Below are 22,938 nucleotides of genomic sequence, written 5' to 3'. Positions count from 1 at the left end.
TAATCGCCTTCCCTTCCTCTCCCCACAACAGACACACACCCTGTGGGGTGGGTGAGGCTGAGAGAGCCCTGATATTCCTGCTCTGTCAGAACAGTTTTATCAGTGCCGTGGCGAGCCCTAGGTCACCCAGCTGGCCACATGTGGGGGAGCGCAGAATCGAACCCGGCTCGCCAGATTAGAAGTTTGTACTCCTAACCACGACACGAAAAGAAGCTATCAATCCCAGCAGGACTTAGATTCACGCTGGAAGTGGACCAGGGACTGAGGATATGAATGGGCTCTTTAGGATCAGGGCCAGGAGAGGAAGTCTTGGCCAGATCTAATTCACAAATCAATCTGGCCCGACTGCCAAGTTTGGAGCTGGCCGGCTGGCAACAACAGCAAAGCCAAAGGGCGGTGGGATGAAAATCCGTGGGCCAAACCATAATAATGCACAAAGGGAGGGCAAAAGGGGTGGGGAGCAATCAAGGAGGAGCCTGGGACATCAGCACCCACAGGTGGAAGGTGGGAGTCCGATCACCCACTACCCCAGGGTTGCCCGAAACCCTGGTTGAGACAGCCGGGATGAAGAAGAAGAAGAAGAAGAAGAAGAAGAAGAAGAAGAAGAAGAAGAAGAAGAAGAAGAAGAAGAAGAAGAAGAAGAAGAAGAAGAAGAAGAAGAAGAAGAAGAAGAAGAAGAAGAAGAAGAGTTGGTTCTTATATGCCGCTTTGCCCTACCTGAAGGAGGCTCAAAGCAGCTTCCCATTCCTCTTTAAACACAAGCAACCTCAGCCCAAGAACTCTATTGACCCCTTCTTTCAATTACCAAGGCATGATTAGAAGGCAAGATTGGTTTGATTCAACCCTGGCATTTACCGTTGTTGATGTGCTTCTCCGAAAGAACATGGCATTTCGGAGTGTGCATAATCTGTTCTGCAAGGACAGCCGCATTGACATGTTGCAGCAAAAAAAAGAAAGAAAGAAAGAAAGAAAGAAAGAAAGAAAGAAAGAAAGAAAGGAAGGAAGGAAGGAAGGAAGGAAGGAAGGAAGGAAGGAAGGAAGGAAGAAAGAAAGAAAGAAAGAAAGAAAGAAAGAAAGAAAGAAAGAAAGAAAGAAAGAAAGAAAGAAAGAAAGAAAGAAAGAAAGAAAGAAAGAAAAGAAAAAAACATCCCCCCCCAAAAAATAAACACCACCCAGCCCTGCAGATGATCCTGCAGAAAGGCTAACCAATCCTTCGTAGCCTGCAGATTAACAGATTGTCGCCCACCCACAAAACAGCGACATCAAATATCCCCAAAGTCACCAGGAAAAAGAAAATTAGGACAAGAAAAGCAAAGTTCATTGTATTTTTGTGATGTATGCCAGGGGTGTGCCAAATTGAGGCTCTCCAGATGTCCGTGGAGTACAATTACCAGAAGTTTCATGGATCATGGTAGTTGTAGTCCATGGACATCTGGAGAGCCACAGTTAAAGGTAAAGGTAAAGGTATACCCTGTGCAAGCACCGAGTCATGTCTGACCCTTCAGCGTTTTCATGGCAGACTCAATACGGGGTGGTTTGCCAGTGCCTTCCCCAGTCATTACCGTAGTCCATGGACATCTGGAGAGCCACAGTTAATTGCCCCTAAACATGATACACACAGGTCTCATAGGTTAAGTAGGTAGGGACTGTGGCCAGGGGTGCCTTTCACCAGCTTTGTCCCTTCCTGGGCAGGCCTGCGTAGAGTGTACTTTCTCCCTTCTGGCCTCCAGAACAGAGAGGATAAACGGAGAAGTTAGACTGCTCCACTCTTGCAGTTCGCTTATCTTCTTAATAAATCCATTTTATTCTTTTAAGCAGCTTGGTGCTTTGCACTTGTGCATATTTAAACTCTGCCATACCTTAATGACCACATTCTTGGGCTGAAAGGTGTCCCCACCCCCACCCCCACCCCAGGCTGCTCTGGGAGAACAGCTCCAAGAGGACTGGGACTGGCCCAAGGGCATGCAGCTGGCTCAGTGTAGAGGAGGAGTGGGGAATCAAACCCAGTTCTCTGGATTAGAGACCGCACGCTCTTAACTGCTACCCCAATCTGGCCCTTTTTCTTTCAAGAGAAAAAAATTATATTTGCAACACAAGAAGCAGCACTGGTTTTTCGTACTTTGCTTTTAACTAACCGGAGGAGTCTTGAAGCAGCTTCCAATCACCTACCCTTCCTCTCCTCACAACAGATACCCTGTGAGGTAGGTGGGGCCGAGAGAGCTCTGATAGAACTGTGACTGGCCCAAGGTCACCAAGGTGACACAGTGTGGAGGAGCAGTGGAGAAGCAAACCCGGTTCTCCAGATCGCAGCCTACCGCACTGCTACGCCAAGAGAGAGCTTCCTGACATCCCAAATGCCTCCCTCCAGGACGTCCCCGAAATCTGCAGAGTGGCTCTGAAGTCCCCGGTTAAACTGCAAGCTCTTCAACATAACTCTTGGAGTCCGTCCAAGCTGCAGCTTCCTGGGATCTTGGGTCAGCTGTTCTATGCGTCCAAAAAGAGCCTTTCGTACCCTTGAAAGATGCTGCTACAACAATTCTTAAGCCCCTCACCCTTTGCAAAGGGCCTTTCGTCTGCTCATAGTCCCACTAGATGGCGCCAGCCAAGCTCCCCATTAAGAATTCACAGCAACCACCCAACACCCCTCCTCTGGGGCAAACACAGGTCTGAATATTTCCATTTCTTTGGCCATGCCGTGAAAGAAGACTCTGTCTCGCTTAGGAAACAAATAGGGCACGCGTGGAGTTGCCCGGTTCAAGTTAGGAAATACTTGAAGATTTGGGGGGAGAGGGTGGACGGGGTTGCCATGCCCCACATGGCCAATGGTGGTGGCTGGGGGGCAGAGGTGCCAGAACCATGTTGGGAAAGGCCTGGAGGTTCAGGGTCAGAGCCTGGGGAGGACAGGGACCTTACTGGGGATGAACTGTAATTCCAGGGGATCCCCAGGCCCCACCTGGAGGGTGGCATCTCTGAACCTCAGTGGGGCACAAGGCCACAGAGTCCCCCTCCCAAGCAGCCCTTTTCTCCAGGGGAACCGATCTCTGCAATCTGGAGAGAGGCTGTCATTCCGGGGGATCCCCAGGCCCCACCTGGAGGCTGGCATCCTTAGGGCTTTCTGTCTGGGGCAAATGGCTGCTCAGGAATGTTGACTGCAGGATATTACACCCTATTGACACTCCTCCCTAAAACCCACCCTCCCAGGCTCCGCCCTTCAATCGGCTGGCATTTCTGAACCAGGGCTGGCAACCGTGTTGCTCTAGCAAACGGACAGGGGCCACCACCTATGGCAGCCAGACCCACTCAACGCACTCAGACCCCCCCCCCCCTTTCTGCTTTGCTTCTGGGGACACGGCCCTCTTTGCTCAGGTTGGGAAAGAGCTGGAGATTTTGGAGGTGGAGCCTGAGGAGGGCAGGGTTTCTGGCAACCTCTCCAAGACTCCTGTGAAATCCTCCTCGATTTGTGGCTGTGTGCCTATCAAAGTAGTAAGGTGTGGCCATTTCCCCTTGATATGCTCTCAGTCACACACAGATTCTTTCACTGAGGTTTACAAAATAGGCCTTTTTGCAAAATCAAGCCACCTTGGGGTCGTGGTGAAGAGCACGGTTTGATTCCCTGCTCCTCCACATGCAGCCAGCTGGGGGCCCTTGGGCTAGTCACAGTCCTGATAGTGCTGGTCTCACAAAGCTGTCCTGTCAGAGCTCTCTCTGCCCCACCTACCTCCCAGAGTATCTGTTGTGGGGAGAGGAAGGGAAGGCGATTGGAAGCCGTTTTGAGACTCCACCTGGTCGTGAAAAGCAGGGAATAAAAACCAACTCTTTTTCATCTCATCATTAATAAATGAATAGATGCAGGTTCAATCAGCAGTTGAATGAGGGAAACCTCGTAACAGGAGTGTGCCAAGTCCCAACAGGCTAACAGACAAATTTCAGTTAATTGCAAAACTTCATCAGTGCATAATGTGACAATTGATAATAAACTTTCTCTACTTACAAAGGGCTTATAGTTGTGGTCATGGAAAGAAAACCTCCACTGACACTGTGTTCCTAAAAATTTTTTCAAAGGGACAGTCGTGCACATACAGTACAGGGCACTCTCAATTTCTTAAAGAAAATGCTTGCACGATTATTTGTAAAGAGATTAAACAAGTCACTTGTTGCGAGCATTTTGTTTCTTGGCTTTTTTGGAAAACCAACCTGGTGATCAAGAATTCTCTACATCCATAATTCAGAACCAGGATATTGACTGGAAACACGCTGTAGTACAGACCTGTGTAACGATCTCCCTGCCTTTTTTTTTGTATATCAATATTCTATTTATGTATCTGTGGATTGACAGTCGACCTCTGAAGAGGATCCAGTTGGATCAAAACACATCAGGTCATTTGGGGATTCGTAGCAGAGTTTGTTTGGCACTGGATGTGTTACTCAGAGGTTTCCTGCCTATTTCCTACTGCAATTTTAATGAATGTTTTTTAATCGACCTTCTTTAGCACTGGGCAATGAAACACGCCCTGGAAGTTTTTGTAATAATGAGAACTGGGATATTTTAGAGAAGGGATTCCCAACCAAGATTCCCAGGGAGCCCTGGGGTTATGGAAGAAGAAGAAGGAGGAGGAGGAGGAGGAGGAGGAGGAGAAGAAGAAGAAGAAGAAGAAGAAGAAGAAGAAGAAGAAGAAGAAGAAGAAGAAGAAGAAGAAGAAGAAGAAGAAGAAGAAGAAGAAGCAGCAGCAGCAGCAGCAGCAGCAGCAGCAGCAGCTTTTTTTTACCTGAAGGATGTTGTATTTTGCTCTCCTGGTGAGATCAGACTCATCGGCAAAGACAATAATGCTAAGAAAAGGTGAAGCCAGCAGCAAAAAAGAGGGGGGGGGGAACCAACAGATGGATGGACTCTAGGAAGAAAGCCATGGTCTTTTGTTGGCCTGACCTGAACAAGGCTGTTCAGGAAAGAATGTTTTGGAGAAGAATCATCTGTAGGATCACCCTCAGTTGGAAGCCACATGAGGGGCCTCAACACACACGCCAGAGGGGATGAGAAAGACCTCAGAGCTGGGAGAGCTGCTGCCAGTCCCAATACAGCAGGGGTGGCCAAGTTGTGGCTCTCCAGATGTCCTACAATTCCCAGGAGTGCCTGGGGCTCATGGGGATTGTAGTCCGGGGACATCGGGAGTGCCACAGTTTGGCCATCCTTGGAACACAGAATACTGACCTTGCCGGATCCAGAGGGCGATTCAGTGTAAGGCAGAAACGTATGTCTTGAGTGGATGAGTGATCGTAGGAAGGGGGGAAATTCCTGAACCCTCGGGGCCTTTCCCCACTGAAAATAAAGCCCCTTCCCCTGTTCCCCTAACCCCTCTCCCTGAAGGAATGTGGAGATTTGAAGTTCTACCTGCAGGAAAAAAAACACCGCACGCATGTGTTGACTGGAAACAAGCTGTAGTACAGTGTGAATTTTGAGGCAGCAAGAGCCAATGGACAGTTAAGCACCTCCTGCTGGTCTTCCATTCAAGAACAAGGCCTCTCACCACCACCCCTTTTGCTTAAAAACAAGGAGGCACCAGGGAACGGCTACATGCTACAGTGACTCGCAATTGGTTACTTGGACATTTATGTCCAAGTGATGGTCAGATCACATGTTTTCTAGAGAGTTAAGCCTGGGCTTACGGAATACTGGAGGTTTATTTCCTGCATTTCTACCCCACCTTCATCACAGGGACACATGGCTTGGGCAAACACCAGAAGAGCCCTGCTGGATCAGACCAGTGGTCCCTCTAGTCTAGCATCCTGTCTCACACAGGGGCTAACTAGTTCTCCTGGAGGGCCAACCACAGGGCAGAGAGGCCGAGGCGTTCGTAAGAACATCACAAGAGCCCTGCTGGATCAGACCAGGGGTCCATCTAGTCCAGCCTCCTGTCCCACACAGTGGCCAACCAGTTCCTCTGGTGGACCAGCAACAGGGCAGAGAGGCCGAGGCCTGCCTAAGATCATAAGGAGAGCCCTGCTGGATCAGTGGTCCATCCAGTCTAGCATCCTGTCTCACAGACAGCATAAAGGCCGAGGCCATCCTGAGCCTACTGCCCATCAGTTTCATTGGATGTCCTCCAATACTAGTATTCTGGGAGAGGAAGTTTTTAACAACTTGAAGGAGTCTCAAAGTGGCTTATGGCTTCCTTCCCTCTCCTCACAAGAGGCATCCTGTGAGGTAAAGTGCGGCTGAGAGAGCTCTGTGAGAACTGCACTGCCTAAGGTCCCCCAGATGGCTGGGGAGTCAAACCCGGCTCTCCAAATTAGACGCCGTCGTTCTTAACCATGACCCCATGCGCCCTCCATTTCCCACCATTTCTCCGCCCCGTCCAAATGCACCAAAGAAATCCACATGCACTACAATGGCCAATTGAACCAAGACAGTAAGAAGAGGACTGAGGCATGGACAAATCATACTCATACTTTTGCTTTCTTCTTCTTTTTTCTTTGTTATTTTATTTTATTATTCCTTTCCACCCCACCCTGCCTTTCTCCCAAAGCAGCTTACAGTGTTGCCCTTTCCAACTTGTTACCCTCACAACAACCCTGCCAGGTAGGCCAGGCAGCGCTTATAAGGATCCGGCGGGGCCCCAGGTCATCCTCACAGCAACCCTGTCGGGTAGGCCAGGCCCAGTTTGCAAGGTCAGCGACCTTTCCAGACCCCAGCCGGGACTCGAACCCGGGTCTTCCAGATGCCCGCTTAACCCAACAGCGTCTCTCTCTTGCGGACTAGCAACTTGGCTCTTCTTTTTAAAACCCTAAGAGCCTCTCCGCGCGGCTTCCCGCCGCCTGGCGGGGCGACCCGGGCGGCCTTGCGCAAGGGCGGCTCCTCCGGCGGGGCTGGAGAGACCGGCTCGGCGTGCCGGGGTGGGCGGCGGCTCCCCCACGCCGCCTCCATGGCGACCTTCGCGGCCCGCAGCGCCGGCTCCCTCCGCGCTGCGCCGCGCCCGCCCGCTCCCTCGCTCGCTCTCCGCGGGCTGCCCAGGCCGGCTGGCCGGAGCCCCTCGGCGGCGGCGCGGCGCAGCGCAAAGCAGCAGCGCAAAGCAGCAGCGCCAAGCAGCAGCGGCCGGCGGGGCAAGGGAGGGCAAGGGAGGGCCGGGCGGCCCCCGGGCATGGCCCCAGCCGCCCGCCTCGTCCCCGCCTGCTAGGCGCCGGGCCCCCCGTCCTCCTCGCCGCCCGCGCCCACCATCGCCGGCATGAACGTGGCGCTCCAGGACCTCGGCGGCACCGTGAGTGGCGGCCGGGGGGAGGGGGGCTTCCCGGGAGCGCCCCCAGCCCCACGCGGGAGGGGTCGGCCGACGGGGGGGGATCACGTCCTTCCACCTGCGCCCGATCCTAAGATGCGAGGGATCGACTGGGGGTGGGGGGGTGGGGGGGTGGGTTGGGCGCAAATCCCCGTCAACTTGCCCACTGCCTCCAGCCCCATGGACTCCTGAACCCCCCTTCCCCGATCCGAGGAGTCCCGCGGCCGCTTTCGGGGGCAAAGGAGGGAGGCCGGCCTCCCCGGGGGGACCTGGGGACCCCCCGGAATTACAGCTGGTCCCCAGGTTTCAGAGATCAGGGCCCCTGGAGAACCTGGAGGCTTTGGAAGGTTTGGGGGTGGGGGGGGACTCTATAGGGCAAACTCCTCCCCCCACCACCGTCGAGGCCCCATCGTCGGGAGTTCGCTGGCCTGGAGTTGGCAACGGTAACGCCCCGTCTCACGCGGGTGGCCAGGGGGGATTTGGCACGACGGAAGGTTGCCGACACTCCCATCTGTGCGTGCTTGCTGGGAAGTAAATCAGGTGGAGGTGCAGGTGGCGGCTTGAAGGCCCAGCCTTAGGGGTGGGGGGAGGGAAAGGGGACCAGCACCGCTGTAGGGGATCCCTCTCCTTTTCTGGATCTGGCCTCGGTGGTTGACTAGCGCTCAGCGGCTGGTGGTCCTCGCTGCCCTCCGGAACCCCCAAATCTTGGCCGAGCACAAATTCTGGATAGCCCAGGTAATGGAAGCTGAGCAGGGCCAGCCCTGGTCCAATCTCAGATGGAAGTAGACCAGGAAATACCAGGGTCGCCGTGCAGAGACAGGCAGTGGCAAACCACCCTCTTTGGATGTTGGGTCCCTAAGCAGACACCAGTGAGGTGGGTGAGGCTGAGAGAGCTCTAAGAGAACTGTGATTGGCCCAAGTTTCTCCAGATTCGAGGTTGAGGCGCTTAACCACCACGCCACACTGGCTCTCCCATTTGCTAGGATCGTTGATTCCAAAGTGGCCCGTTTCTCCAGGCAGATTTTATCTCTCTCATCCGGGAAAGAGATGTGGTCTCAGGGGCAGAGCCTCTGCTTGGCATGCAGAAGGTCCCAAGTTCAAACCCTAGTATCTTCGGTTTAAAGGATCAGGACTCCAATATGAATTTGGGACTCCACTACGCTAGCTCTCTATTTTAATGACTCTTGGTTGTCTGGGCTGGAAGGAACTGGAGGGAGAAGAAGAAGAAGAAGAAGAAGAGTTGGTTCTTATATGCCGCTTTTCTCTACCTAAAGGAGACTCAAAGCGGCTTACAGTCGCCTTCCCTTCCTCTCCCCACAACAGACACCTTTTGAGGGAGGTGAGGCTGAGAGAGCCCTGATATTCGGGTCAGATCAGTGCTGTGGTGAGCCCAAGGTCACCCAGCTGGCTGCCTGTGGGGGAGTGCAGAATCGAACCTGGCATGCCAGATTAGAAGTCCGCACTCGTAACCACTACACCAAACTGTAGGTATGAGAGGCGGGAAAGAACGCACCGTGCATGCTGAAGCCGGGGGTCCTGGAAAGTGAGTGGGTGGGTGGGCGGCTAGGGTATCCCCGTTACCCCTTTTGCCAGCATGCTGGCGGGGCCTATCCGCAGATGCTGACGGACTCCCAGGAACGATCTTCCCCAAATCGGTTTCCCTGTTCCCTGTCAAGCGTGTGTTCATCACAAAACACAGCGCGTCCCCTGATTCAGCAAAGGCGTTTTGTCAATTTGCTGTGCCGGGTCTTGGATTCCAGCCATCTTGACTTCCTTCTCGCCGCAGAAGCTAGCAGCAGAAGTTGGGTCTTTCTCTAGAATCATAGAATAATAGAGTTGGAAGGGACCTCATGGGTCATCTAGTCCAACCCCCTGCACTATGCAGGACACTCACAACCCTCTGTCACCCACTGTCACCTGCCACCCCCTTGAACCTTCACAGAATCAGCCTCTCCATCTGATGGCTCTCCAGCCTCTCCTTTAAAATTTCCAAAGATGTAGAACCCACCACCTCTCAAGGAAGCCTGTTCTAGAGAGAGAGAGAAAGAGCCAGCGTGGTGTCATGGTTCGAGCCATGGCCTCTAATCTGGAGAACCGGGTTGTGTTCCCCGCACCATTCCTGCATTCAGCCAGCTGTGTGACCTTGGGCCAGGCCCAGTTCTCTCAGAGCTCTCTCAGTCCCAACTGCCTCTCAGGGGGTCTGTTGTAGGGATAGGAAGGGAAGGCGATTGTAAGCCGCTTTTCAGACTCTAGCAAGCTACAAACCACACCCCTGCTCTTCTCTTCTGTCTCTTTTTTTAAAATCTTGACTTGACAGAATTTAATGTTCAGGGAGGAGAGGAGAGCTGATTTCCCAGATGATGGAAGACCAGTGGCTTGCACAGAGAGGATGGCGGTATTCCTGTCAGTGGGAGGTTTCTGGTTCTGTTCTCATAGCTAACGGGCCCCACTTCAACAGCCATCACCGGCAGCTCTCCGAACCTGGGAGAACGCTGTTGTTTGCCCCAAACAACTCTCTGGCGGCACAGAGTCGTTTTTGGGTCAAAACCCCAAGGGCACCACAGAACTCGATGTGGCCAAACAGGAACGGTGGAATGGCAGTGTTTAGTGAAACCACAAAACGGGCTCTTTTAGATCCTGCCGCTGGCCCCGTAACCTTCCTGTAGGGTTAAAAAACAGTGTTCCCCAACCCCCAGACCGCATAGGGAGCCAGTACTAATTGCCCTCCTTTCTGCCTGCAGGCCCTTGTGGTTCTGCAGCCGGGCCTCTGCCTTCCTGGGGGCTGCCCCCTCCCTCCTGCCTTGGGCTTTAGAGTGCCCCGGAAGGTGCCAGATATGTGCCTCCCTTTCTCCCCCAGTGTCAGGGTGCTCCACCTGAACACCTTGCATTTGCCGTTCATATGGGACAACAATAACCTGCCTTCGGAGGAACTCCCTTGGACCACAATTACCATGAGCCCCTGCCAGATGTCCATGGACTACAGTTACCATGAGCTTCTGCCAGATGCCCCTGGACTACAATCACCACGAGCCCGTGCCAGGTGTCCATGGACTATAGTTACCATGAGCCCCTGCCAGGTGTCCTTGGACTACAATTAACATGAGCCCCTGCCAGGTGTCCAGGTGTCCCTGGACTATAATTACCATGAGCCCCTGCCAGATGTCTGTGGACTACAGTTACCATGAGCCCCTGCCAGATGTCTATGGACTACAGTTACCATGAGCCCCTGACAGGTGTCCTTGGACTACAGTTACCATGAGTCCCTGCCGTGCAGGTTGGCAATCCTGGTAAGGCAGCTAGAGAAGCTTCATCTCCCCACTCAGCCCCCCATGATCTTTTGACCTCCGGCTCCGAAAGGCAAACAGCCCCCCTGAGGGTTCCTTCTAAGAGGGAAGATGGGATCTGCCTTGAGGCTGTGCCGGTCTGTAATTCGATCTCCGGGGACTCTGCCTGGGTGTGTTTCCAGCCCGCATGTTTATGGAGAAAAGAGCAGGACATCTGGGGGAGATCAGAAGAAGGCCCAGCTGCTTATGATCTTACACTTCCATGACCCCCCCCCTCCAAAGAAGCCGCCAGGGGAGGGGGGGCTCAGGGGTCGCATTGGGGTTGCAGCTCTGAAAAGGAGGGCATTAACTCTTCCTGCTTGCACCATTTCCCCTGTCAAAAGTGCACCCAAGCTAGGGATTGAGCCCCTGGTTTTACAGCGCATCTGTAGGGTTCACTTTCCCTGGAGAAACTTGCTGCTTTTTTGGGGGGGAGGGGGAACTCCCTATCATTCTATGCCACTGTGGTTCCTCCGCTGCCCCACATCCCTCCCACTCTCAGCTCCACCCCCAAAGTCTGCAGGCGTTTCCCAACCCAGAGCTGGCAGCCCTGACCCAACCCTAAGTTGCTTTCAGGGGGGTCACCAGCTCCAGGTTATTGGGAGGTTCCTGGAGCTTGTGGGCCTGGGATCGGAGAAAGGCAGGGTTTGGGGAAGGGAGGGGCCAGCGGGATGCAATACCACAGAGACTAGCTTGTAGAGTGGCTCTTTTCTCCAGGGGAGCTGATCTCACTTTCTTAAGCCGCAGTTGCCATCCCAGGAGATCTCCAGTCACCGTCTGGAGGCTGGTAACCCTCGCTTGAAGTCCCAGCGGGGTTGCTGGCTCTGGGTTGGGAAATCCCTGGAATTGTTGGGCCTCGGGATGTGATGTTCTGTTGACCACCCTCCAAAGCCGCCGTCCTCATCTCTGTAACCTGGAGATCCGTCGACATTCCAAAAGAGCTCCAGGCCCCACCTGGAGGTTGGCAGCCCCTTGTCCCAAGAGGGGCCGGCGTCATGCATTGTCTGTCCTGGGGTCAAGGAAACAGGGTGGTCCCTCTTCCCCAGCTGCTGCCCCCCATGACTGCTTTCAGGACCTGTGTTTTTCTGCCTCCCAGTGAGTTCCCCTGGCTTTGTAGAAATGTCACTTGTTCAAAGGGAGGAGCCCCTTGAATACAAGAACTGGGGTGTACCCTGATGAAGTTGATGGGCAGGGAGGTACAGGATATAGCAAAGGAAGTGTTCTCTCTCTCAGTGAGTTAAGTAAGTTGCGTGGTTCGCTGCCAGAGGATGTAGGGATGGCCACCAACATGGATGGTTTTAGGAGAGGAGTGGTCACATTCACAAAGGATGGTTCCGTCCGTGGATGCTTAGAGAAGAAGAAGAGTTGGGTTTTCTACCCCTTTTCATTGCCCGATAGAGTCAAAGACATTCACCTTCCCTTCCTCTCCCCACAATAGACACCTGTGAGGGAGTTGAGGCTGAGAGAGCTCTGAGAGAACTGTAATCGGCCCAAGGTCACCCAGTTCTCCAGATTAGAGGTCGCTGATCTTAACCACCACACCAGCTCTCCCATTTGCTAGGATTGTTGAGTCCAAAGTGGCCAGTTTCTCCAGGGAGACTGATCGCTCTCATCCGGGGAAGAGATGTGGTCTCAGGGGCACAGCCTCTGCTTGGCATGCAGAAGGTCCCAAGTTCAATCCCCGGCATCTTCAATTTAAAGGATCAAGTAGGAGATGATGTGAGAAACCTCAATTTGAAAACCCGGCGAAAAGCTGCTAGTCTGAGATGAGGACACTGGCCATGATGGACCACCAGATCATGGGAAATGATTTCTGATTCGCTACCATACGCTTAAATCTTGGAGATCCGATATATCTCCAGACTGCCACTCTTTCAGCATCTAGCAAGGTCACAGATCTCTGAATCCCAGTGCCAAGGGGCAGCATCAGGGAAAGGCCCTCCCTCCCTGTGGTTGACGGCCCAGAGGAACTGATGTGCCAACATGTCAGGCAGGATGCTGGACTAGAGGGACCCCTGGTCTGACCCAGCAGGGCTCTCCTGAGGTTCTTATGAAGGCCTCAGCCTCTCTGCCCTGTTCCTGGTCCTCCAGAGGAACTGGTTGGCCATCATGTGAGAGGGGTCCTGGACTAGATGGACCACTGATGTCCTTATGAAGGCCTTGGCCTCTCTGCCCTCTCGTTGCCCCCTTGGAGGAACTGGCTGACCAGTGTCTGAGTCAGGATGCAGACCTAGAGGGACTGTTGGTCTCATCCAGCGAGGCCCTTCTTATGTTCGTTTTGCTACCATTCCAACGGGCGTGGAGCAGTCCAGGTTGCTCCTGGGGTGCCTAAACTGAGGGCTTGAGAGGAATACGTGATTAGGATGTGCTGAGCTCCAGGACTAAGGGAGGCCTGCCCACCCAGCCCTGAGTCACCACTCCCAAGTCCTCCAGTGTGGTTCTCTTGCCAGGTAACACTCCGTGACAAGCGGGTGCTCATCTCCCTTGCACCATGAGTGGCACAGTGCAGAAGGGAGAGGAGTTTTTGCTGCTCCTTCCACGTGCTGTTGGAGAGGGTGGCGTAGTGGTTAGAGTAGGGGTGGCCAGACTGTGGCTCTCCAGATGTCCATGGACTACAATTACCATGAGCCCCTGCCCATGGACATCTGGAGAGCCGCACTTTGGTCACTCCTGGGAGAGTGAGTGTGTTTGGGGGGAGGGAACTGGGCTCTTGGAAAACCCACCTCACAGGGGTGTTGTAGAACCCTGAGAATGCCGTGCAAAGACACACAGCCTGGGGAAAGGTTGATTTGGGGCCTTCTTTTGAACAGAGAAACCCATGTTCCCTTCACCTAAAGGGAAATAAAAACCCAGCCTGCAAAACAGATGAGAACCATCAAGGTTAGGGATAAAAACAGATCTAGAAACAGGGAAACACTTTATTATTAGAGTTCAACATTGTTCAAAAACCATACAAGAATATCTTATCCGTTGGGTGCACATGAAACCTCTCCGTGTGGGCACCACAAATGGCAACCAGTTCAGACCTAACAGCAGGGGTGGTCAAACTGCGGCCCTCCAGATGTCCATGGACTACAGTTCCCATGAGCCCCTGCCAGCGAATGCTGGCAGGGGCTCATGGGAATTGTAGTCCATAGACATCTGGAGGCCCGCAGTTTGACTACCCCTGCCTAACGGGTTTCAATCGTACTGTTCTTCATCAGAGATCAATTGCTTTAGGATGCTTAGGGCTGATCCTGCGTAGAGCAGGGGGTTGGACTAGATGGCCTGTATGGCCCCTTCCAACTCTATGATTCTATGTAGATACAAACGGTTGTATATAACACTTTTTACAATTTACAACAGGGGGGGGGGGCTTCTTTAATCTGCTATGGCTGGTCCTGGTCCTGCAAAGGGGGGCAGAACCCTCAGCCAGCAAATATTTCATAGAACCATAGAGTTGGAAGGGGCCATACAGGCCACCTAGTCCAACCCCCTGCTCAATCTCCTATTCCTCCCCTGGGCTCTGGAAAACCCTGCAGTGTGTTTCTCTACAAAGAGGTCCAAAATGTGGCTCTCCAGGTATCCCAGGGGGGAAGGGAGCTTTTTAGTCCCACTTTGCTACGGGCTGCTTTAATCTGGGGGAGGGGTGCCGCTTAGGAAGGGAAGTGCCTTCTGAAAATTGGGACAGAATTGCTAGCTGAAGATAATGCAGAAAAGAGAGGGGTAATTTTGTGAGATGATTCATACTTAAAACAGCACGCACACCATTCCCAGGGGATTTGGGAGTGGGGAGGGAACCAGGAGGAAAGATGTGCGTCTCTCCAATTGCTGTCTTGTTTTGGAGTCCGGGGTGGCCAACCTCCAGGTGGGACCTGGAGATCTTCCATCATTATAACTGATCTCTGGGCTGCAGTGAGCAGTTCGCCTGGAGAAAGAATGGATGTTTTAGAGCAGGAGTAGTCAAACTGCGGCCCTCCAGATGTCCATGGACTACAATTCCCATGAGCCCCTGCCAGCACTTGCTGGCAGGGGCTCATGGGAATTGTAGTCCATTGACATCTGGAGGGCCGCAGTTTGACTATCCCTGTTTTAGAGGATGGACTCTATGGTGTTCATTGGAGGGGTGTTGAGATCCCCTTTTAGACAGCTGCGGTATGCCTGTAAGTCAAAATTCAGATCCATGCCTTCGGTGCTGGGAGAGGCATGATCTGTGGAATTTCTGCCTGCCGTGTTGAAAGCACACAGTCTCATAGGAGGGACCGTGTGTCAAAATGTCTTGGACGCTGACTTATCTCCGTAGGGGCAAAATCTAGGGGTTGTTCCTTGCCTCTTCGAGTAGAAACAGTGCGCTTGGGGGAATAAATCTCTCTCCCCAGGGAAAGTGCCTTGTTTTGTACCTGTCAGCGGCTGTGTTTCAATCAGCATGAAAATTGGGCAGAGGGAGGCTGGGAGTTTGCCCACTCTTCCAATCTGTTGTGATAAAATACGGGAAGTCGTGACAACTGAGAAACCTTCATGGGATGGATTGGACTGGATAATCCTAAACCTGCCATGTAGTCGCTCAAGACTAGTCTGTCGGCCCACGCCTGCCGTAGAAAAAGGGCAACCGCCCTGCATTTGCGTTCAGGGTAACAGTTGTGACCCACAATAAACATTTCTGTATATAGCTTTTTCTTGCTAACATTCAAGACCGTCTCCCTTTGAGGGGAATACAGCGTTCTAGAAGAAGGGCTGCTGTTTTTACTATCCGCCCATTCAGCCAAAACTTATAGAATCCTAGAGTGGGAAGGGGCCATAAAGGCCATCTAGTCCCACACCCTCGTCAAGGCAGGATCAGCCTCAAGCATCCAGGAGAAGGATCTGTCCAGCTGCTGCTTGAAGACGGCCAGTGAGGGAGAGCTCCCCACCTCCTTAGGCAGCCCATTCCACTGCTGAACTAGAATCCTAGAATCACAGAATGGGAAGGGGCCATGCAGGCCATCTAGTCCAGCCCCCTGTTCTATGCAGGATCAGCCTTAAGCATCCAGGAGAAGCATCTGACCATCCACTGCTTGAAGATGGCCAGTGAGGGGGAGCTCCCCACCTCCTTAGGCAGCCCATTCCACTGCTGAACTAGACTCCTAGAATCCTACAGTGGGAAGGGGCCATGCAGGCCATCTAGCCCCACCCCCTGCTCTATGCAGGATCAGCATCCAGGATTACGATAAGAGACCTACTAGAATTCCAGTCTGTAGTTAAAAGAGGGAACACTTTTATTCTAAAAAAGCTGCTGTTTAATAAGAATTATTTAAAAAGTTAATAACAAGGTAAGGTAGTGCTGGACATTTCGCTTTAACCTTTACAGTGATATAAAAATTGGGGGCTGCCTGGAATCCCCTCCAATGAAACAATTAGGGTTTTTCGTTTTTTAAAGCACAAAACCTCTTTCAGGCAAACGAGGGTTGCCATCTTTGGGTTGGGAATTTCCTGGAGATTTTGGGTATGGAGGGGCAGAGTTTAGTGAAGGGCAGAGTTTGGAGAGGGGCCTCTGTGGGGTATAGAATTCACCTTCCAAATCAGCCCTTTTCTCCAAGGGGGCTGATCGCTGCGATTCGAAGATCCCCTGTCATTCCAGGAGATCTCCAGCTGCCACCAGGAGCCTGGCAACCCTAAAACCCACCAGCCCCAGGGCTTCTAGCATGGACTGCCCTGTTCTTCCTGGGATCCTGATCCATCTCTCTGCATACCTTCAGTTTCAGTTCTCCGGGTTATTTCTCACACTGGAGGAGTTTCTGTGCGACTTAAATGGGCCCAAACCTCTCAAAGCAAGAATAACTGAGCACAAAACCGGAATGGCATTTTAGGCAAGGACGCCATGCAGCCGGTGCGTTTTGGACGGTGGCCAGCTTTTCATCACAGGCCGCCACAGTCTGAAGCAAGGATGCCTCGTGTGCCAGGCACGAGAGAAGAAATGGTGTTTGGCATGCAGGCTTTGAATCAGAAAGCGAGATGCACCCCAAGGCTCCCTTCCCCACAAACTACAATTCCCAGGGTGCCTCTGGGGAAAAGACTCTTGGCTGTTCCACGGGTTTTAGTCCCTTGAAAGGGACCGAGGCACTGTGACTTAAGACGGAGACCCTTGACTTGTCTTTTCACTGCCTTTTCTCTCCTCTGCCCCCCCGCTTCAGATGGCTGAGTACAAGAGAGCCATGTTCCAGGACGAAGAGGCGACCGACGGAGCCACGGATGGGAGCACCTCTCCCGACGGTGTGGAGGTAGGACGCATCAGGTCTCGTCCCTGGGCCAGTGGGCAGTGCAGGATGCAGCCGATTTGCGCCCGGCTCTCCGAGGTGATTCCTGGAGCATCCGCACAGCTCCCCGGAGAAGCCAGTCCCGGCTGCTGCCTGGCAACCAGATTATGATATTAAATTAATAATAAAGGCGCTGGCTCTGGTGCCTGCATAATTACTTGGCCGATGCCTCTTGCAGAGAGCGGCGAGAGGAAGCGAAGGGAAGAGAGAAAGAGAAAGAGAGAGGGGGAGAGAGAGAGAGAGAGAGAGATGGAGGGAGGGAGGGAGGAACAGACAGGCTCATTCTGGCTCGGAAGCAAGTTCTAAAGAGCTCGTCTAAAGGGACATGAAAAACGGCCCTTCCCAGAGCCCGCTCCCTGGCCCCCATAGACCTCGCTAGCACCCGTGATGGATGATTATTACGATTTTAATCCTGTTGGGAGGCCGGGAGGGGAGATTTTTTTCAGGCACCAATCTAATTGTCTAAGGCGCAATGGTCTTTTTTGGGATGATGATGCCCTGCTCCTCTGTGAAATCATCATCGCCAACGGGAAGCCATCCTGGCAGACCTCGAGCCCTTTACAAAAGGACAGAGAAGGCCCTAAAGAGTCAAAACTCTTATTTTGGGGTGGGGGGAAAGACACCCGGGGAAGATGATTAGAGAAGAGCTCTCTTGTCCATCTACCAACCCGGTTTAGGCGGTGTGAGCTGTGACCAGCCGAGCCATTCGTAGGGATGGGACGTCGGCCGAATGCCTGTCTCGAAATGCCAGGGTACATGGGAATCAAGGCAATTACACACACTCACACACACACACACACGTTGTTTGTTTGTTTGTTTGTTTGTTTGCTTGCTTGCTTGCTTGTTTGTTTGTTTGTTTGTTTGTTTCATGTCCCACCCCTCCCAACAAGTCTGCTCGGGGCGGCTAGAATCATAGAATTATAGAGTTCGAAGGGACCTCTTGGGTCATCTAGTCCAACCCCCTGCACATGCAGGACACTCACAACCCTCTCGCTCACAGAATAAAAGGGGCCCAAAGCTCAATCACAATGAAACAGTAAAAACAAACAAACAACTCCCCCCATTAACAATAACACAATGTACAGCAAAAAGATGGTGGGAAAAATCACACCACCTCCCAGTGACTTCCCCCACTGTCCGAATCCAGCCAGCAAGTGTCCAGCGATATTTTATTCAACAAAATCAGAGTCCAGCGGCACCTTTAAGAGCAATCAAGATTTATTCAAGGCGTGAGCTTTCGAGTGCAAGCCCTCTTCCTCAGACTAAGAACTTCCATCTTGACAGTGGAAATATAATAGCATCATATGGCTGAATTTTGTTGTGACACAGTTTACTAATTTAAGCTTTTGCTTTATATTCCCACTGTTATGATGGTAGTTCATTAGTCTGAGGAAGAGTGCCTGCACTCAAAAGCTCACACCTTGAATAAATCTTTGTTGGTCTTAAAGGTGCCACTGGACCCTGATTTTGTTGTGCTGCTTCAGACCAATGGCTACACACTTGAATCTATTCTGATATTATATGCAGGCTGTCAGGTGTTCTGGCCATGCCTCTAAGCACACCAGGTGGCATGGGCAGGAACCACAGATGTTAAACATTTATCAGGTGATAGATATGGTCATGTTGACCCACCCCCTCCCCAAACGGCTGATGGCCTGGGGGGGGGGTGGCCAGTCCACAGCTCTGATTCTCGACAATGTTCTGCACCTTCATGCCGTTTATGGGGTTTCTCTGGGGTTTCTCGAAGCCTGAAGAAGGTTTCAGGGGTTTCTCAGTGGTAAGGAAACAATGAGAAAGGCTGGGTTGGACAAACATGCTGAGGATACATCTGTGGAAAGTTACACACCTGGGTGGCTGAAGGGAGCCTCTGTATTCCGAGGCGATATGCCTCTGTTGCCAAAGACCTTTGGAAAAGGTACAGAAAAGGGAAACTAAAACGGATGAAGAGAGCTTAACGAGATTAGTGCTCTTTAGGGGGGAGAAAGGAAGGTTGAGGAGTGACATGACAAAGGTTTACAAACTTAAACCGGGGACAGAGAAGTGTGGCACCGTTGGTTAAGAGGGGCAGCTTTGAACCTGCAGAACTGAGCTTGATTCCCTGCTCCTCCACATGCAGCCGGCTGGGTGACCTTGGGCCAGGGACAGTTCTCCTAGAGCTGTTCTCACAACGCAGTTCTCTCAGAGCTCTCTCACCCCACCTATCTCATAGGGTGTCTGTTGGGGGGGGGGGGAGGAAGGAAAGTTGCTTGTGAGCCACTTTGAGGCTCCTTCAGGGAATGAAAAGCAGGGTATAAAAGCCAACTCCTCCTTCTTCAAACTTGGAGCCAGGAATCTAGAAAGAGGCTTGCGCTCCGTATACCTCCTCCCCAGCCAAGGCTGCTGGGAAACTACCGTGGCACAGGGACAGAGAGTTCCCCCTCAAGGGCAAGCCAGGCTGTTCCCGAGAGACTCTCGGTTCCTCCCAGGGCTGGCAGATGTTGTCAGCCACTGAACAGCGCAGGGGAGGGAGTGCATTGCCACGGGAGACAAGATGGATGAGCAAACACCACACAGGAAGAGGGATTTATAGGCAGGACGGCCTGGCCCTCTTAGCCTGCATTGTCAGCTCTGGGCAGAAGTGGCCCTCCCAGGTGATAGGCAGGGATCTCTCCCCCCTCAGCCTCCCTCCTCACTTTAATTCGGTGTCATTCAGTCCACTCACCTTTAGCCTTAACCTGCATCATGAGATTCACCTTATGTTTCCAAGAAATTTGCTTATCCCCGTTCCATTGCTGAGAACTGTCAAAGAAGAAGAAGAAGAAGAAGGGAAGGAGGAGGAGGAAGAGAAAGAAGAAGAAGAGATGGCTTTTAAACCTCCCTTTTCACTGTCCAAAGGAGTCTCAAAGCAGCTCATAAACGCTTACCCTTCTTCCCACGACAGACCCCCTGCGAGATAGGCGGGGCTCAGAGAGCTCTGACAGAACTGCTCTGCAAGAACAGCTCTGGCTGGACAGTGACTCGCCCAAGGTCACCCAGTGGGCTGCATGGGGAGGAAGAGTGGGAGGAGGATCAACAGTACAAAAAGCTGCAAAAGGCGAGAATCAATGATGGAGTGCCATCAAGTTTGTGGTTACTCCACAAGGTTCTTGAGGCGTTCCGAGGTGGTCTGCCATTGCTTCCCTCTGCATAGCAACCTCGGTTTTTCTTGGCGCTTCTCCTCTCCAAGAACTAAGCGGGGCCAACCCTGGCTAGGTCAGAGAGCTGAGATCCTTGGCCAACTCTGGGTTATTTGGAGGTAGAAAACGCCACTGAATTGCAGTCGATTTATGGTGACCCTGCAGGGTCGTCATGCAAGAGGCTCCAGTGCTGGTTTGCTTTGACCTGCCTCTGCGTGGCAACCTTTGGTTTCATTAGGAGGGTCTCTCATTCAAGCACTAACCAAGGCTGACCTGGTAGGGTTTTCAGAGCAGGAGACAAACCGAGGTGGTTGGCCATTTCCTGCCTCTGCGTAGCAACCATGGACTCCCTTGGGGGGTCCCTCAATCAAGCACTAACCAGGGCTGACCATGTAGGGCAGGGGTAGTCAACCTGTGGTCCTCCAGATGTCCATGGACTACAATTCCCATGAGCCCCTGCCAGCAAATGCTGGCAGGGGCTCATGGGAATTGTAGTCCATGGACATCTGGAGGACCACAGGTTGACTACCCCTGATGTCGGGTTTTGCGCACACGAGATTTCCAGAAGTCACTGGCCATCGCCTGCCTCTGCGTAGCAACCTTGCACGATCTTCCACCCAGCTTCTGCCATCTGACGAGATCCGGCTCGCCTGAACCATCCACGGGCAGGGCAGTCCAGGTGTGTGTGTGTGTGTGTCACAACCAGCGCCTCACGTCTCCTCTTCCTTTCTTCTGTCTCCGCCTTCAAGGTGGGCTTCCGGAAAAGCAACGCTCCCCTGCTGAGTCGCCTGGGCTCCCGAACTCAGCTCAAGCTGGTGCTGGGCGCCGTCTCCCTCTTTGTGCTCCTGCTGCTGCTGGGCTTGGTGATTACCATGGGGATCCAGTACAGCCGAGGTAAGTGAGTGGGGCGGGGAGAAGAGGGTTCCCACCCCGGCCTCCCCACCAAGGATCCCCCTGATTTTCCCCGCCTACCGACCAGAGCCTTTCACCTCCTGAGCGGAAGAGAACTGCTGCAATCTTCTGAAGCAAAAATAATGAATTGGGAGGGGTGGGTCCCAGTGAAAAAACAAATATAGAGAAATATAGATGCCCTGGGGAACCAATATGGCAATAAAATACCCAAAATGGACTTATATAGAGTCTTCTCTCTTCAGTATTCTTATAATTTCACACAAGTCCGGACGCGTTTCACCTTACAGCTTTTTCAAGGGACAAGGGTTTTTATATTTAAGGACCAGCCTCAACTTTATAAAGGAATCTCTTGACAGCGTATAAGGTCATGCTAACAATAGCTAAACTAGTATGACCTTATACGCTGTCAAGAGATTCTAGTCCGAAGAGCTCGGTTGGATTCCCCGCTCTTCCACATGCAGTCAGTTGGGTGACGTTAGGTTAGTTGCTCTCCTGTTAGAACTGTTCTCAGAGATCAGTTCTCTCAGAGCTCTCTTGGCCTCCCTGACGTCGCATGAGATTTGCTGTGGGGAGAGGGAAGCGAAGGCGATCATCGTAAGCCGCTTTGAGACTCCTTTGAGTAGAGAAAAGCGGCATATAAGAACCAACTCTTCTTCTTCAGTAATCTCAGGGCTCTCTCAGCCTCACCTCCCTCACAGGGTGTCTGTTGTGGGGAGAGGAAAGGGAAGGTGACTGTAAGCCACTTTGAGACTCCTTTGGGTAGAGAAAAGTGGCATATAACTCTTCTTTCTTCTTCTTCTTTCTTCTTCTTTCTTCTTCTTCAGTAATCTCAGGGCTTTCTCAGCCTCCCCTCCCTCACGGGGCGTGGGGAGAGGAAAGGGAAGGTGATTGTAAGCCACTTTGAGACTCCTTTGGGTAATGAAAATCGGGGTATAAAAACCAACTCTCCTTTTAAAGTCCTTGCTTTCATACCGTGTTTAATTGCTTCAAGATTCCAGTAGCAGCACAGAAGGCGACAAGAATTGCTTGAAGGTTTCATATGAAATATGAAAATGTTTTACTCCACAGGCCTTCTTCAGGGCAATTCTTATCCAGTGTTTCACCACAGCCCTGCAGGAGACCTGTGGAGGTCCGGCGTCTTCTTCTTCAGCTCCTGCCTTCTTCTTCAGCTCCTCCTGACATGCTCACCCCCATGTTGAGCTGGCTCCCCTGACAGTGTGTGTTTGTGTCTATCCTGGCCAGATCCGTCCCGCACCGCCTGCCTGACCGAAGCCTGCACCATCGTTGCCAGCAAAATCCTCGAGGCTCTGGACCGAGCGACCCACCCCTGCGACGATTTCTACCAGTACGCTTGTGGCGGGTGGATCAAGCGCAACCCGCTGCCCGACGGGCGCTCCAAGTGGAGCACGTTCAACAACATTTGGGACCAAAACCAGGCCATCATGAAACACCTGCTGGGTAAGGGCCGATCTGGCTTCCTCTTCCCTGGGGGACGGGAGAGCAGCGCTAAGAGAATCCTAGAATTGGAAGGGACCTCCTGGGTCATCTAGTCCGACCCCCTGCACTAGGGTTCATTTTATTTTATTTTATTTATTTATTCAATTTGTATGCTGCCGCATTTCCTAGGAACCCATGGCGGTTTACAGAACAAAACATTAAAATACAGTAAAACCCCCATAAAACCCCAATTTACAGTAAACAAGCAAGTGGTCAAAACTTATTTCAATAATCTATCCCATTCATTCAGATGGAGGCTGAGTCTTCTTCTGCTAGGAGTGAATGGGTGCAGATCTAATAGACTCTAATAGACTTTGGGAAGGGGTCCTTGGTGGAAACACCAGGAATCTGCCCTGACCTCAAACAAACGCCTGGCGGAAGAGCTCCATCTTGCAGGCCCTGCGGAAAGCTGACCATTCCGACATGGCCCTCAGGTCTTCCGGGAGCTCATTCCACCAGGTTGGGGCCAGGACCGAAAAGGCCCTGGCCTGGGTCGAGGCCAGGCAAACATCCC

The 22,938-nt window shown here is 52.4% G+C and overlaps 1 protein-coding gene across 1 annotated transcript in view; it reads left to right on the top strand.

The window, feature by feature from the left end:
- The first annotated feature begins 6,949 nt into the window (after positions 1 to 6,949).
- Positions 6,950 to 22,938, top strand: part of ECE2 (endothelin converting enzyme 2) — a 37,908-nt gene continuing 21,919 nt past the window's right edge. Inside the window, exons 1-4 of the mRNA XM_077348221.1 lie at positions 6,950 to 7,250; positions 16,738 to 16,824; positions 20,765 to 20,909; positions 22,170 to 22,385. Coding sequence (XP_077204336.1) covers positions 7,218 to 7,250; positions 16,738 to 16,824; positions 20,765 to 20,909; positions 22,170 to 22,385 — 481 coding nt within the window. The 5' untranslated portion in view covers positions 6,950 to 7,217. The remainder of the gene's footprint in view (positions 7,251 to 16,737; positions 16,825 to 20,764; positions 20,910 to 22,169; positions 22,386 to 22,938) is intronic.

The sequence above is a fragment of the Paroedura picta genome, chromosome 8 (assembly GCF_049243985.1).
Source record: "Paroedura picta isolate Pp20150507F chromosome 8, Ppicta_v3.0, whole genome shotgun sequence".
NCBI classification, from domain to species: Eukaryota; Metazoa; Chordata; class Lepidosauria; order Squamata; family Gekkonidae; genus Paroedura; species Paroedura picta.
This window is presented reverse-complemented; position numbering and strand designations above follow the sequence as displayed.